This window comes from Callorhinus ursinus, unplaced genomic scaffold (genome assembly GCF_003265705.2).
Source record: "Callorhinus ursinus isolate GAN/ISIS: 27379988/994484 unplaced genomic scaffold, GSC_fseal_2.0 scaffold17, whole genome shotgun sequence".
Taxonomy (NCBI): domain Eukaryota; kingdom Metazoa; phylum Chordata; class Mammalia; order Carnivora; family Otariidae; genus Callorhinus; species Callorhinus ursinus.
In genome coordinates this window covers 20,742,771-20,759,659 of record NW_027397079.1, presented here as the reverse complement: position 1 = coordinate 20,759,659, position 16,889 = coordinate 20,742,771, and the positions used below count along the sequence as shown (strand labels likewise).

At 36.2% G+C, this 16,889-nt stretch overlaps 1 protein-coding gene across 18 annotated transcripts in view; it reads left to right on the top strand.

The window, feature by feature from the left end:
• The window catches only part of PCM1 (pericentriolar material 1), an 80,220-nt gene that overhangs the window by 22,529 nt on the left and 40,802 nt on the right, over positions 1 to 16,889 (top strand). For 10 of the 18 annotated variants that reach the window (XM_073902350.1, XM_073902345.1, XM_073902343.1 and 7 more), the window contains 13 exons: positions 245 to 422; positions 587 to 676; positions 3,217 to 3,326; positions 5,084 to 5,300; positions 8,111 to 8,312; positions 9,193 to 9,366; positions 9,876 to 10,033; positions 10,159 to 10,397; positions 11,702 to 11,856; positions 11,997 to 12,126; positions 13,110 to 13,250; positions 13,750 to 13,940; positions 15,387 to 15,590. In XM_073902350.1, coding sequence (XP_073758451.1) covers positions 245 to 422; positions 587 to 676; positions 3,217 to 3,326; positions 5,084 to 5,300; positions 8,111 to 8,312; positions 9,193 to 9,366; positions 9,876 to 10,033; positions 10,159 to 10,397; positions 11,702 to 11,856; positions 11,997 to 12,126; positions 13,110 to 13,250; positions 13,750 to 13,940; positions 15,387 to 15,590 — 2,189 coding nt within the window. The remainder of the gene's footprint in view (positions 1 to 244; positions 423 to 586; positions 677 to 3,216; positions 3,327 to 5,083; positions 5,301 to 8,110; positions 8,313 to 9,192; positions 9,367 to 9,875; positions 10,034 to 10,158; positions 10,398 to 11,701; positions 11,857 to 11,996; positions 12,127 to 13,109; positions 13,251 to 13,749; positions 13,941 to 15,386; positions 15,591 to 16,889) is intronic. The other 8 variants (XM_073902348.1, XM_025886065.2, XM_025886062.2 and 5 more) reach the window with 3 other exon arrangements.

Below are 16,889 nucleotides of genomic sequence, written 5' to 3'. Positions count from 1 at the left end.
TGCTAAGCTATTGCTTATGATCTTTTACTGTGAAATTACTTAACTATCTAATTCAACATGGCAGGCTATCTCTGTGTTACCGTTTTATTCTTATTCTTTTTTTCTTCAAGTCTACTGAAACTGTATTTACCGTTGTGTATTTAATACTAATTTATCATCTGTGTCTGTACTGTGCCATTGGTAGTTGAAACAGGAACATGAATTTTAATAATCAGATATAAGTATTGTTGGTCTTATTTTCCAGGCCAGAGATCCTCAGCAGGAGCCTATGGAAGAGATAGAAAATTTGAAGAAACAACATGACTTATTAAAAAGGATGTTACAACAACAGGAGCAACTGAGAGCTCTGCAGGGAAGACAGGCTGCTCTTCTTGCTCTGCAGCACAAAGCAGAGCAAGCTATTGCTGTGATGGATGATTCTGGTATGCCACAGTGTAGCATGTTGTTGTTATAAGTAAGGCTCAATTAATAATGGTATTGCAAGGTGGATGCTGGTTATGATATGATCGGGTCTTGATTATATTGACTAGTTTAGAAACCTACATATGAGGCTTACCCTGTCCTGTGCTTTTCTCTGGTTATGCAGAAAAGGTTGCAGGGACAACTCCTGGCCATCATACTGTACCGGGCAGACAGCCAGCTCGCTCTCCTTTTCATCAGAGAGTACCTTTAAGAGGTAAAAGGGACAGGCTGTAGTTCTGTTTTTGTACCTCACACTGATAGGGCTCTGTTCCCCCCCCCCCCCCTTTTTGTACTTTATTCATCTGGGATTGCCTTCCAAGGAAAGGTCGAAACATTAAGGGAGACAGTGCATAAATTTGTAGAGCTGCTTTAGCTTCTGATGTTGGTAGTAGCTCTGTTATTTCAATTAGGTGCCCAGTTGTATACACTAGTTCCTTTGAACTGTATTTATATTCTATATAGTCTTCCTGAGACTTAGAAACATTTTTTTCACTTTTCTTTCTTCCTTCATAGTCATGTATCATTTAGGTGGAAATTGTATTGAATTCTTTAGTATTGAGTCTAATTTTATAGTTCGTTTCATCATCTTCAAACCTGTTTAATTTCTCAGTAAGTTGAAAACAGCTTGTTACCTATTAAAACTCAGTAAAACTAAGGTCTATTTTCTAGTCTTATCATCCTAGTCTAATAATAACTTATTTCCTGTGGGCTCTGTATTTTAGGTCCTCACTGAGGTTACCTTGTTATTACTCACTTTATGCTGCTGTCCACACCTAGCCAGGTGGCTTAGCCCTCTGATCACTTATACATAATTTAATTTTGCATTTTCATATGGAACTGTATGACTTGCAAGTAACTTATTCTTTTGTAATAATTACATAATTGTGTATTTTATATATATAATATGTACAGTAATAATTATATACACTTCCAACACATTTTTCCCTTGTGAAGTCCAGAATTCATTAGCTTTTACATTTATATTTAGGAAATAGGTAATTTAGAATAAAACAAAATGTTTAAACAATGACATACTAGTTAATGGCTAATGACTTTTAAGTATTTTAAATAATTTTCAAGTTCTAGATTTCAGAGATAAGCCTGTGGTGCTAATGTTATTTCACATACTTAACATTTATATCATCTCATTTGATTATCACAAAATTGTAGGTTAGTCTCCAGAGCTTTTTTTCTTAGTCTCATTTGGGAGAGAAGGAGCTCTAACAGAGTTTGTGACTTGCCTATACTTATATGACATACTAGTAAAATCAGATTTCTTGAATTCTAGGTCAGAGGTCTTTTTCTGAATACATGAACTTTTTTCTTTAGAGTATAATGAGGCAGACACCAGGAGTAGATTGAACAAAGGTTTAAGATTAAATTTATTTTTTATGTTATCTCAAAAAGAATTTTAGGTTAGTAATTTTAAAACATTTTCTCTTGTATTTATGAGATTTCTGATGAAAAACCAGAATGATAGTATTTAATCTTCTGGTATATAAGCGAGGCAAAGTAATAGTCATGGGAAAGAGTTGTTCTTTACTCAACTAGCAGTGTGTGTTAGTAATCTACACTGTAATTTCTCTCTTTTCAAAATAGAGTTTGCACTTAACTTAGGGCTAAAGGGATTCTATTTAGCCCTGAAATTCTAATTTCACTTTGAAAAAGCTAGTATTTTCCTTTAAAACAGAAACAGGTTATAGCCAGTGTCTCTTTTAGAGCTGGAAAGGATAAGCACAGGGTGGTTGGGTAGTAGAGCAGTAACCCATTATCAAAATTGTCATCAGAATACTGCCTCAGGAATACTGCTATAGGAAGATAAAAACTATGGTCTTGTAGTATGCATTGTATCAGAAGCAACTACTTTAGTAAATAATTTTCTACTGCAAGGGTCAGCAGGCTATGGCCAGCTGGATTTGGCCCACTGTTTAAAATAAAGTTTTATGGAACATATCCTTGCCTGTTTGTTTATGTATCATTTGTGGTTGCTTTTTCCCTGCAATGGCAGAGTTGGGTAGTTGAGACAAAAACTATTTCCACAAAATCTAACATATGTACTGTCTGAATCTTTATAAAAAATTTGCTAGCCCCTGTATTAGAGCATTGATTCTGTTTGGGGGAGGTGGGGATTGAGACCTGTCAATATCAGCTGTGCTTTTTCAGATTAACCACTTTCCCCTGCCACTCCCCCAACCCAACTTGGTAGGCCTGTCCACTCCCTACTCCATTGAGTCATTATTCTTAATTGGAATGTAGCAGTATCCCTCCTTGAATGATGGGACAGAAAAAGATGAATCACTCTATTAGACTTTTCTGTGTCCCTTTGTTTTCAGGTTAGATGGAAATTTCTTTTTTTTTTTTTAAAGATTTTATTTATTTGACAGAGAGACAGCGAGAGAGGGAACACAAGCAGGGAGAGTGGGAGAGGGAGAAACAGGCTTCCCGCCAAGCGGGGAGCCTGATGCGGGGAGCCTGATGCGGGGAGCCTGATGCGGGGCTCGATCCCAGGACCCTGGGATCATGACCTGAGCCGAAGGCAGACAACCTAATGACGGAGCCACCCAGGCGCCCCTAGATGGAAATTTCTATTAAAATGATTGTTTGGGAGGTAAATCTGAGGGTTAACTAGTTTTAAATTAGGTAAGATTTTTTAAAATTCTTCCCCTCCCCCCTCAGAATTTATTTTTAGCTTCTCAGAAATTGAAAAGTGTTAATTTGTTTGCTTTAATGAATAGTTGTTAATTTTCTTTCCAGTTGTAACAGAAACTACAGGTAGCCTATCTGGAGTTAGTATCACCTCTGAACTAAATGAAGAACTGAATGATTTAATTCAGCGTTTTCATAATCAGCTTCGTGATTCTCAGGTAATTTAATTTTTTTAGTATAGTTGAATTTAAAATCATATTAATTAAGCCAGTGGCTCCCGAACTTCACTGTAGCATAAATATCACCTGGCGTTTTGTTTAAAAAAAAAAAAAATCTTAAAAAAAAAATGTAGTGTTCTGATCATTGGGATCCCCTCACTGTATGATTCATACATCTGAGGTGGGCTTCCCCACTGTGTGATTCCACTGCTGGTAGTCTGAGGGGTGTACTTGGAGAAACAATTAGAGGAAAATCTACGTTGAATGCAGTGATAAGTGAAACTTTCTCCTTGTATGCTACTAGATAATATGTTCTTTTTTCCTCTCAGATTCTTTATGGTCATAACCTCTAAAGCTTAAGTTATATTTGAATTTATGTCCTTAAATATTTTACTAACGATTTTGGAGAAAGTTCTTAAGTTTAATTTCAGAATTAATTGTTATAATTTGATGACCTTTGTAAGTAATGATTTAAATACAAAATTTCAATCTATGGGCCTTGAATAAGAAAGGGTGAATTACTACCTCTTCACTGTAATGAGTATGAAGATTCAATGTCTCCTGTCTGCTGACCAGGTAAAAATAAATGAATATGGTCTACTGCTTTGTAGAATTATTTAGCAATATCTAGCACATTTTTTTGGTGACCCTGCAAATGCCCCATCTTAGAGAAATTCTTCACACGTTCACAAGGAGATATTTATAAGAATGTTCATGGCAGGTTTTGTTAATAGCAAAAATCTAGAAACAATCTAAATGTCCATAAACAGGAAAATGGATTAATAAACTATGATATATGCATAGAGTGAAATCTTATAGCCAGTTACAGTAAATGAGGCAGAGTTAATAAATGAAAAACACGAGTTTAGGAAGGATACCACTTGATTGATATTTAAAAATGCATGAAGGATGTATATCTTATGTAGGTACAATAATATATAAACATATGTGATGATGGTAATTGTGTTTGTCTCTGGAGAAAGTAATGAAATTGGGGGTTGGTATGTATAGAGCTTTAGTTTATCTGTAATGTTCTATTTCTCTTTTTTTTTTTTTTTTAATTTGAGAGAGAGAGAATGAGAGATAGAGAGACAGAGGGAAGAGGGTCAGAGGGAGAAGCAGACTCCCTGACTAGCAGGGAGCCCGATGCGGGACTCGATCCCGGGACTCCAGGATCATGACCTGAGCCGAAGGCAGTCGCTCAACCGACTGAGCCACCCAGGCGCCCTGTAATGTTCTATTTCTCTTAAAATAAAAAGAATTGATACAAGTGTGGCAAAATGTTAAAATTTAAGCTCAATGGTGTTTATTCATTTTATGATTTCCTAAGCCGTAGTGAATTTTTGAAAATTTTAATAGAGGATCATAGGAAAGAAGTGCTAGGAAAAACTGATAGATTAAGAAAAAGTTTATGATGATGTTTGTAAAAAGCTGGCAAGAGAGAGAGAATGAGATTTTTGAAAGTTTATATAAGGTTTATAAAGACATTTCTAGCACTTAATTTAGATCCAGATAGTAATTCAGTCCAGTGAATTCAGGACCACTGCGTAGTAATATGTGTCCATAAAACCATATAGATGTTATAGTGGCACATCAGGAAATAGTATGTAATTTGGGAATTGGAAAGGCATATGCTTACCCACCAGGACAACCTGGGCAAATATTTATTGCTTTTTATAAAGAGTATTTATGTGTTTTTAAAATGAGAATCAAACCTTTCATTGCCTTGGTCATCTTCTTTTTTTATTTTAAATAAGCCTCCAACTGTTCCAGACAATAGAAGACAAGCAGAAAGTCTTTCATTATCTAGGGAGGTTTCCCAGAGCAGGAATCCTTCAGTTTCAGAACGCTTACCTGATGAGAAAGTACAACTTTTTAGCAAAATGAAAGTATTACAGGAAAAGAAACAAAAAATGGACAAACTGCTTGGAGAACTTCATACACTTCGAGATCAACATCTGAACAATTCGTCATGTAAGTAAAGCCGGCTCAGTGGTATTAGGTAGAGGACATATGAGTATATGTGCTGGCATGCAATAGTTAATTTAGTAAATATCTGGTGAATGAATGAACTCATAGCTCCTCAAGAAAATTACAATATTTGAGGAGAGATAGGACTCTCCTCAAATGGGGAAAGTTTTTTGTTTTTTTTTTTTAAAGATTTCATTTATTTATTTGAGAGAGAGAGAATGAGAGACAGAGAGCATGAGGGGGAGAGGGTCAGAGGGAGAAGCAGACTCCCCGCCGAGCAGGGAGCCTGATGTGGGACTCAATCCCCAGACTCCAGGATCATGACCTGAGCCGAAGGCAGTCGCTTAACCAACTGAGCCACCCAGGTGCTCTGCATGGGGAAGGTTTCTAAGTAACAAGTCCTTATATGATGATAACCGAATAGATGGGAGATCTGTTCCTATAATTCAGTAAAGGTAAAGAATAAACTTAAGCCTTGGGCGCCTGGGTGGCTCAGTTGGTTAAAGCGACTGCCTTCGGCTCAGGTCATGATCCTGGAGTCCCGGGATCGAGTCCCACATCGGGCTCCCTGCTCGGCGGGGAGTCTGCTTCTCCCTCTGACCCCCTTCCCCCTCGTGCTTTCTGTCTCTCATTCTCTCTCTCTCTGAAATAAATAAAATCTTTAATAAAAAAAAAAAGATTCTCTCTCTCCCTTTAAAAAAAAAAAAAAAAGAATAAACTTAAGCCTTGAAAAATAGGTAGGATTTTAATTCGGGGGAAAGAAAAAGAGAAGGTAAATTATTAGATACTTGAACATATGTTCCTGGATTTTTTTAGCATATTCACATTTTCCCTTAAAGGAAAACTAATCCAAATTGGTACTTTGATTTAAAAACTATCAAACAGATTTAGAAAGTATTTATTAAAAAAAGACATGAAAAACATATAGTACTTATGGTTTAGTGCAAAAAATTTATGACTTATATAGTTTATAACTTGTAGACTATATAAACTGAGAAGTTTATAACTTTTTGGAAATATATGGTCACTTAGGAGGAATAGGAAAAGCATAGTCGTACTAGATGCACTTTAGGAACCACCTTTTCTGCTGCAAGATGTTTTCTGTCTGATTGAGATCCAGTTACTAGTCCTCATTTGCTGTCTTCACACCTTCTCAAGCCTGGTCTTTGCCTCTTACCTAACTAGTTAGTAGTAGGAGCTCTAGCATGGGAAACTGATCAGTAGGGTCAACCCCAGCTGGTCATAATTCTTCAGTATTCCAGGTGCTGTCTTATTAAAGAAAAGACAAGGGATAGGAAAAACATCTCTGGAGTCTCCCTGTTCCTTATTCTTTACCCATCTCCTATTTCTCTGCTATCCCCCCCCAAAACCTTAGTATTTCTTCCTGAAACATCCTCCTTTCTTTTCCCAGACCTCTGCGAGTCTCTCCTCCTCTAGAGTATAACCTAATCCCAATGCTTATTTTATTTTTTTTTAAGATTTTATTTACTTATTAGCGAGAGCACAAGCAGGGGGAAGCGGCAGAGGGAGAGAAGCAGGCTCTCCACTGAGCAGGGAGCCCAACGTGGGGCTCAATCCCAGGATCCTGGTGTCATGACCTGAGCTGAAGGCAAATGCTTAACCGACTGAGCCACCCAGATGCCGCCCCCCCATGCTTATCTTATACAGAAGGACACAGCTAAGAAAAACTTAAAATTCGAAAGTTGTACTGAAGGGGCCCGGTGGTCAGTTTTACATACATGATAAAGTAGCACTTTGCCTACTGATGACTCTAAAAAATGATTTTTTTCATACTGGGAAACAGTGTGAAAGCAGTAGCAAAAGGTTGAACAGTCAAGGAATAGAGCAAAGAGACTGCTGGAAACCAGTTGTAGCAATTCGTAATGTGAGCAACAAATAATGATGGTTGTCCCTGTGAGAAAGAGATAAATGACAGTAGTTTTAAAGTGACGGAGATTGAGAAGTGCAAAGATTCTTAATCATTCATTCATTCTCCTTGAAGGCATAAAGTATCTTTGATCCATGTGGACAGAAAAGTAATTAACATATAGTTCAAAGACTATAGAAGATAAGCCATCATCTAATTAGAAAATTGTATTGTTGAGTTGTATTTCATGGTATGAATGTACTACAGTTACTTTAAGTTTGTTTTATCTTTTGGAACAAGGAAAATTCCATCTTGGAGACTAGATAAAATTACTCTGAGCTGTGGATTTGGGACATTCTTTGGGGCCTCAACCCCTGGGGTTGTAAAGAGTTGTAGATGCTGTACTGAACATCATACACATTTGCCCTAAGTTTTTTTTGTTTTGTTTTTGTTTTTTAAAGATTGACTTATTTGACAGAGAGAGAGAGCACAGGCAGGGGGAGTAGCAGAGGGAGAGGGAGAAGCAGACTCCCCACTGAGCAGGGAGCCCGTTGTGGGGCTTGATCCCAGGACCCTGGGATCATTACCTGAGCTGAAGGCAGACGCTTAACCAACTGAGCCACCCAGGTGCCCCACATTTGCCCTGTTTAACTTAACCTAGAATCAGGTTTATCAAAGAATATACTGGTTACTTTTTAAGGTAGAATATAATAGTTTTTGTCAATTTCCACCTTGTCTTTCCTTTTTTTTCTTCCCCCTAAGTCTGTTTGGTTGAATAAGTGGCCTGGCTATTATACACTTAACGTTTCTGAAATTTAAAGCTGCAGAATGTAAGATGTTAATGATTTTTACTTTTTATTTTTATATGTAAGCAAACTGAGTAAGTGTTGTTTGATTCCATATTTGTTTATGGTAACTGGTCTTTTTTTTTTTTTTTTTTTTGTAGTTGTGCCTTCTTCAGCCTCTCCACAAAGAAGTGTGGATCAGAGAAGTACAACTTCAGCTCCCTCTGCTCCTATAGGCTTAGCACCAGTTGTCAATGGAGAATCCAATAGCTTCACGTCATCTGTTCCTTATCCTCCTGCTTCTCTAATTTCTCAGAATGAGAGTGAAAATGAAGGACATCTAAATCCAACTGAAAAACTCCAGTAAAACATTTTTACAAATATTGTTTACATAGAATACAGCTGAATAATGGGGATAAATTATGTTTTTTTCCTTTGTTGAAAATTCTGGAAAAACTGAATTTACATAATATAAATATTCTTAAATTAAGAGGTGGTAGAAGAAGTGTGTGTGTGTTACATCTGCATCCTTTGAGTTATCCAAGAAAAATGTGACATTGTAATACAGGTAATTTTTGTGAGCTAATGCATTCCCATTTTCTAGCTAAAGGATTAGAAATAGATGGGATTGCATTAAAAGATTTTTATATTTCAAATGATTCTAAATTCAGAGCCCAGTCCCTAGAGTCAGAAAGCCCTGAAATCCTCTTACAAGGCTGTGTGACCATGGACAAATAACCTCACTAAGCCTCTGTTTCTTCATCTGCAAAATAGGGATAATAATGTACTTGTTCATAAAGGTATTTTACAGATTAAAAAACATTGGCATAGTTTCTGGCACTTAATAGAAACTCAACAAACTTAATACTTGGGATAAACATATTATACACCTTACAGATCCCTTGTGTGTTACAGATTAGGAACCTTCTGTAAATGCCTAATAATGTCTGCATCCCTGATTTGCCTGAGAGGTAGTATTTAAATTGAGTATTTAGTACTTCACTATTTATTAAGAAACCAAGTCTGCTTTTTTAATGCCTTTGTCTCTAATAGGTTATAAGAAAATGGAGTGATGAGATATTGAGTAAGCTATCCTTGAAATTGAATTCATTGCTTTATAGTCACACCCCCTGATATTGCACTAGGTCTGAATTTTGTCCGTGCTGGCTGCTTTTATATGGAAATACTGCATGCTTTATTTTGCTAAAATAGTTATTATATATACATTTTTGTTGTTTATCAGGAAGTTAAATGAAGTTCGAAAGAGATTGAATGAACTAAGAGAATTGGTTCATTATTATGAACAAACATCAGATATGATGACAGATGCTGTAAATGAAAACACAAAAGATGAAGAAACTGAAGAGTCAGAGTATGAGTCTGAACATGAAAACTCTGAACCTATTACTAACATTCGGTAAGAACTTGGAAGTTTGTTTTTCTAACATGTTCCTCCTAACTTTTTAATGCTTCTAATATGGAGCAGAAAAACCTCAATAGAATGCTACTTACTTTTTATTTAAGCTTTTCTCCTGTAAGTCTGCTTAAGTCTACTATTTTGGCCAGTGTGATCTTACTGGCCTTGTGAAGAAAAGCAACTAGAGAAGCACTGAGTACAGTAGTGTGGTAAATTTGCTGTTTGTTAGGATCAAATGCAGGTAAGTCATAAGAAGTATCTAACTTAACATTTTCCTTCCTCTTTATTTTTAGGTATAACTTTGATTTTTTGGATGTTTTTCTTCTTAAATTTCCAAAGAGCAGAAGTTTTTGAAAAGCAAGAGCCAGTTATTCAGAGTATGAATTTAAATGGAGAAATAGCTAGTGATATTCACAGTTCAGAATTATTTTATCAGCAGTTCTAAAACTTTGAGTTTTAGTTTTTAATTTTTTACTTTAAATAACTTCAGGCTGTCTTCTTTCTTTTAGAAATCCACAAGTAGCTGCCACTTGGAATGAAGTAAATAGTAATTCTAATGCACAATGTGTTTCTAATAATAGAGAGGGGAGATCAGTTAATTCTAATTGTGAAATTAACAACAGATCTGCTGCCAACATAAGGGCTCTGAACATGCCTCCTTCTTTAGGTATGATTGACTATGGTATGGTATGATGATGGATAATTTTGCCATATTATTTTTTTGAAGTGGATTTTCTTTCATTAGTGCTCTTCTTAAATTTATTAAATTATTGATTTCATTGATACTTTTAGCAGATTGTCACTATAATAGAGAAGGAGAACAGGGGATTCATGGTGCACAAGGTGAAGATGATGAGGAAGAAGAGGAAGAAGCAGAAGATGAGGGAGTCAGTGGCGCTTCATTAACTAGTCATAGGAGCAGTCTGGTTGATGAGGCTCCCGAAGATGCTGAATTTGAACAGAAGATTAATAGACTTATGGCTGCAAAACAGAAACTAAGACAGTTGCAAGATCTTGTTGCTATGGTACAGGTAAATACTGCTTGATTTTTTCAAAAGACTGTTAAAACAGTAATTCTTGAGTCACTTAATTTCTTTAAGCATCAGAGTTGATACTCAGTTGTTCAGGTACCTTCTCACTGCCTTCTGAAACATCAGGCAGATTTGTTTTGTATTTTTTTCTTGTACTTTAATTTTTCCACTTTTTATTATGTGAAAAGGCCTCATAATTATAGCTTCTCTATTCCTGAATCCCAACTCAGTTTCTTTTCCATCTTCTTACCCATATTAGGAATGAATTGGGCTAGTTTTTAGATGAATAAGAATACCAGATAACACCATCTACAAACTTAAAATTGTCTACCCAGTTTTATAATTGAGTCAGCTCTAACTCTTTAAGGTTTTACTAGAATGATATTTCCAAAGGTTTAAGTTTCAGTTGAGGTTGTCAGAGAAAGCATGAGTAAATATAAAATTATATAGAGTTAAATGTTTTTTTAAAAATGTAGTAGTTCACCCCAGCAATCTCCCTCCCTTAGTAACTACATTGATTTTAACAGAAGATGGGGACCTACCCTTAGGAAGCTGAGAACTTAGTTGTTTTTCCGTTAGTCATGACAGATGTGAGATACTCTCATTCGTTCTTGTATTGTGAGTCATTGGCACTGGTTTGGCCAACTAAAGACCAAAGGCAGAGAATAGAAAATTGTAAGCAAGTGACAGTGGACTGGACATTGATTATTTGAAATCGTTAATGTAAAAGTTACATTTTAAGGGGTGCCTGGGTGGCTCAGTTGGTTACGCATCTGACTTGGTTTTGGCTCAGGTTGTGATCTCAGGGTTGTGAGATCAAGCCCTGCGTCAGGCTCTGCTCAGTGTAGAGTCTGCCTGAGATTCTCTCTCTCTTCCTCCACTCCTCCCCCCACTTAACGTGTTTTCTCTCTCTCTCTCAAATAAATAAAATCTTTTAAAAAAGTTACATTCTATGAAAAATTATCTAGTATCAAGAGTTCCCGTATCTGATGGTGTGTTTTTGATCTTTTTTGTATTCTGTATAAAGCTGTTCTTTGATAGCTCAATATCTGGTCAAGATAAGAAAAGGCAACGTAACATGAGTCATTATTGGGTAATTGACAGCTCAGATTATAAATGTACTTTTTTGTTGTTTTAGTACTTTGTTTCCTGTCATTGGTAGAGGATGAACTTCAGTGTTCTCTAAAAATCATGTACTTAATCTCTAATTTTTATGTCATGTAAATTTTACAAAATAGTGATATTTAAGCTTTGAATTGGATAATGCCTTTAGATTTCAAGATTATTTTAATGATGCTTTTTAGGATGATGATGCAGCAGATCATGGAGTTGTCTCTACCAATACTTCAAATTTGGATGATTTCTACCCAGCAGAAGATGACAACAAACAAAATGCAAATAATACTAGAGGAAATGCCAATAAAACACAGAAAGATGCTGGAATAAATGAGAAGGCAAGGTATGTTAAGCTCATGGGTTTCATTTAATAAAAATTTAGTGCTTATTGTAGAGAAGGTACTTACTTGACTAGGTTCTATATTAGGTCATGCTTAATGCTATCAGATTTATTGGAGTCTGCAAATGTCAATTTAATTATAGAGAGAAATTTTATGAGGCTAAACTACAGCAGCAACAGAGAGAACTCAAACAATTGCAGGAAGAAAGAAAGAAACTGATTGAGATTCAAGAGAAAATTCAAGCATTGCAGAAGGCATGTCCTGACTTACAGGTAATTAGGAACGTTCTTTCTTTCCGTTTGTATGAAAAAAGATGTTTAAAACCTAATGTCACTGGAAAGTACTCTTACCTTTTCTAGTACTGAGATGACACATTCATATCAATATTAGGATTAATAAAACAGATGAACTAATGAAACAGGTTAGGGATGTACATTTACACTATGAAAGATAGCATATAGGAATTGACTCTCATTACTTCTATTTTTTCACTTGCTGGGCTAGCTACTTTAGATTCAGAACATGAGTATTCATAACTATTAAAATATTCTGGTTTCAGCTTTGCCTTTAAGGGAATAGCATTTCCATCTTTTATTGGCCTAAAATTACATAATAAAGCCCTTAAACCATCATGAATTACCTAAAGAAATTAATGAAAATATTTGTAGTTCGCTTATTAAGTAGTACCCTCTGGGACTGAACAGAGAATGAGTAATCTTTGACCATATCAGGTAATCAGGAGTAGGAGTAAAGTTAACACAGGAAGCAAACACCCATGTCTTTTTGAGATTTTTCTTAAAATATTTTGGTTAGCTTTATTCCTCAGGTTTTGTTTTCAAAGAAAGTTTCCACATCAAATGATGTTTCTCTGTAACAGTTTTTTTTTTTTTCTTCCCTAGACTTTTAACCTTTTCTACTTTTATCTAATCCTTTTCCCTTCTCCCTAATCTAATGTCCGGAAGAATATATATGAGAGTTGGGTTGAGTATATGAAATTTTCCACAGTAGCATTTTATCCCTCCCTCTTGTCTCTTTTGTTCTTGAGGCTCGGCTGCTAATCATCCACTTTACCCTGTGTTTTCTTCTTTCTTTCCTTATGTCAGGCTTTCTTTGGATCATGATGGCAATTGAGGTCTGATAATAACAAATTAAATATGGTACTAGAGCCCCCAGAGAAATGGTAAAATAACTGCTTTTATGAAATTAACATAATTGCTCTAATTCCTCATAATGGTTTTTACTAATCCTTTTTTAGCTGTCAGCCACGAGTGCGGGTAATTTTCCCACAAAAAAATATATCCCAGCTGTTACTTCAACCCCAGCTGTTAATGGAAATGAAACCAGTACAAGCAAATCTGGTTTTGAGCCTGAAGATTCTTCAGTAGTAGATAACGAGGTATTGTATATTGTACCTGTTGTTCCCAAGTCTCATGTCACATCTTAGAGAAGGAAAACTGAATATCTATGAAACATGTTTTTAAATGCAGCCTGTTTTGTGTCTTTTAGTTGGGAGGAAATAATTTTTTCAAAAAGTAATTAAGTTGGGATCTTTTCAAAATAATTTCAAAATTATTAGGAAATATTTGGCAGAATTGTATTTAAGAGATAGTTGCAATGAACAGCAATCATTTCAGTTAGAAAGACCTGTTCTTTGGCCTTTTATTTATGTGTGATTTGTAGAAAACTTTATACCTTTCTCTAAATATCTGGCCGCTGCTTTCATTAAGAATTAATGCCTGATTTTTTCTTATTTATCACGGAAATGCTATTTTCACCATGGGATATCTTGGTGTAAAAAGGATAGAGTGAGAATAGAAGTCTTTGTATTTTAGTCTTTAAGGCTAAAACAAATCCAGATATTTATACTAACTCGACTCTGACTTTTAAAATAATAGCTGTGGTCAGAAATGCGAAGACATGAGATGTTACGGGAAGAGCTACGACAGAGGAGAAAGCAGCTTGAAGCGCTGATGGCGGAACATCAGAGGAGGCAGGGTCTAGCGGAAACTACGTCACCCGTGGCCGTGTCGTTGAGAAGTGATGGATCTGAGAACCTGTGTACGCCTCAACAGAGTAGAACCGAAAAGTAAGAGGTGTTTAAATCTTTTTTTTAACATCACTTACCTAAGGCATGTAGAGTGGGCAGCTTCATTTCCCCTCTCAGCTCAAATCTGCTGTTTCCCTGAGGCTTCTGTTAAAGCATCACCTTCGTGGTTCAGTTTAACTAAATCCAGCTATTTTCTGTTCTAACTTCTCAAGGCACTTGATCAAATGGTGATACAGATTTTCTTGAGTGTATAAGCCTTATGTTCTTAGTTAAGTTTTAAGCTTATAAAAGTGAAAATGCTCGTTACTTTGTAGTACTTACATATCAGGCCAGAAATAAGCACATTTTTACTTAAATGAGGAATCTCCTATTTGTAAATTTCCTAAGGATTAGGAAATTTAGTTTTGGGGTGCCTGGGTGGCTCAGTCAGTTAAGTATCCGACTCTTGATATCAGTTCAGGTCATGATCTCAGGGTTGTGAAATTGAGCCCCGCATCGGGCTCCACGCTGAGAATGGAGCCTGCTTAAGATTCTCTCTCCCTCTCCCTCTGCCCTTCCAACTCCCACACCCCCCTTGCATGATTGCTCTCTTTCTCTCAAAAATCAAAAAATAAAAATAAATTAATAAAGTAATGCTTTAAAAAAATTTAGTTTTTAGGACTTACATTTGAAATTTCCATATTTAGAATATTTCTAAAAAATTGGCCCTCTGTAAGGTCAGTTAATTATCTGTATGGGAGTATTCAGAGCTAATATTTTGAAATTCAAATTTGTTGTGACCTTACCTTTTGATATCCTCAGATGATATTTATGGAACATTGCACCAAACTTCTCTTCCTCATACAGGAACTTGTTCTGTTTTGAAGTCCCAAATGCACTTTATTTATCAAATTATATTTATAGTATTTTTTTTCTATTCTGAGTACCACACATCTGAACTTTAGAAAAGTTCTTTGGGTATTTTTGATAGTACGCATCTAGGTTTGGGAACCATGGCTCTAGACTTGGGCTTTCCAGTGTGGCAGCTGTTACATTACCTGTATGTACCTATTTAAATTAAATAAAATTAAAAACTCATTTTCTCAGTCACACCAGCCACATTTTAAGTGCTCATTAGCCATGTGTACTTAGTGGTTACTGTATTGGGTACACAGGTATAGATCATTACTACTATTGCAGAAAGTTCTTTTGGACAGCTCTGATCTAGAAAACTGTTGCTCAAGGTAAAGTTAAAAACTGAGGGAGTTTAGGAAAAAAGTTCTAGGAGATACAATTACTGTTTTAATTTATTTGAAGAATTGTTTTGCGGAAGGCAGAATAAACATATTCCACATATCAGCAGTGGAATTCAGTGAAATTTTATAAACAGGCAAACATGTTTCATATGCATACATATGTACATGGTACAATGTCTGGCACATTAGATGGTAAAGTATTTAGCTGATCTCCAAAATGATCTCTTATTTTTTGTCTCTTAATCTCTAGAACAATGGCAACTTGGGGAGGTTCTACTCAGTGTGCACTGGATGAAGAAGGAGATGAAGATGGTTACCTTTCTGAAGGAGTTGTTCGGACAGATGAAGAGGAGGAAGAAGAAGAGGAAGATGCCAGTTCCAGTGATAACTTTTCTATGTATCCTCCTAACAGTGCGAATCATAACTCTTACAACGTAAAAGAAACTAAGAATAGGTTAGCTTCACTGTGTTAACTTTTTGTTTGATTCCTGAAGTCTCAGGTCTTTGTGACACTAAGCACTTCTCTGATTCTCCGAACCAACTGGGTGTCATAATTTAATTCAGTTCTGACACTAACTACTTGGAATTAGGGCAGATGCCACAAGTTAAGGGCCCAGTCCTACAAGATTGCCCTCACTTCAGATGCCAGTTGCAAGTCCCAAGTCTCCATGTGCTCACACTTCTGTCTGACTTTGCTAAAAATTTGGGGGTTCCCACAAGCCCTCCTCAGGTTTCATAATTTGTTGGAACAACTTACGAACTCTACCTATTATAAAGGATGCACCTCAGCAATGGCCAAATGGAAGAGATGGATAGGGCAAGGGATGGGTTGGGGAAGGGGTGCAGAGCTTCCATGTTCTCTCTGGGTGTGCCACCCTCCCAGCACTTCAGTGTGTTCACCAACCCAGAAGCTCTTCTAAGCAGCTTGGTAAGGAGTTTTTGTGGAAGTTTCATTCCCTAGGCACAACTGATTAAATAATTGGCCATTGACATTAAACTCACTCTAGCCCCTCCCCTCTTGAAGTTGGAGGTGGGGCTGAAAGTTCCAACCCTGTAAATACCTGGTTGATTTTTTTTTTTTTTTTTTTTTTTTAGTGACCAGTCCCCCTCCATGAAGCTGTCTAGGGCCTCCAAGAGTCATTAGCATAAACTTAGCTATGGTTGAAAGGTGTCCATTATGAATAACAAAAGACACTTCTAGGTCTCAGGAGATGCCAAGAGTTTTGGGAGCTCTATGCTGGGAACTTGGGACAAAGACCAAATGTACTTTTTATTGTATCATAAGAGTTTTGTCAAGATAGATCCCAGCTAGACTGAATCAAGCTTTGAATATAAGCTTTGATCTTGGCTTCTGTTGTAGGGAATTAAGCAAAACTGAAAATCACAGATATTGAAAAAGACCTAGCAACAGAATATTCATTACATTGTTATTTCTAACAGTGAAAAATGTTTCATGAATAGAAGATGGTTAAGTAGTTCCACTTGATGATGGAATGTCATGTGGTTAAGTTTAAAGCATGAAGAACGGAAAAATGCTTGTGATATATTTTCATTTTGTAGAATACAAAATTACATGGATACTTCTGTGTAAGACATAAGTAAAAAAAAGGGGGGGAATTAAAAATGATAATTACACAAGGCTAGAAATCTGGAGTTCCCTCCCCCAACCATCTCCCCCTCATTTCCATACTTTTGAAGTCCTTTGAACTTTGATCTTAAGAAAATACTGGTCTATGAACCATGGTAACAGGAT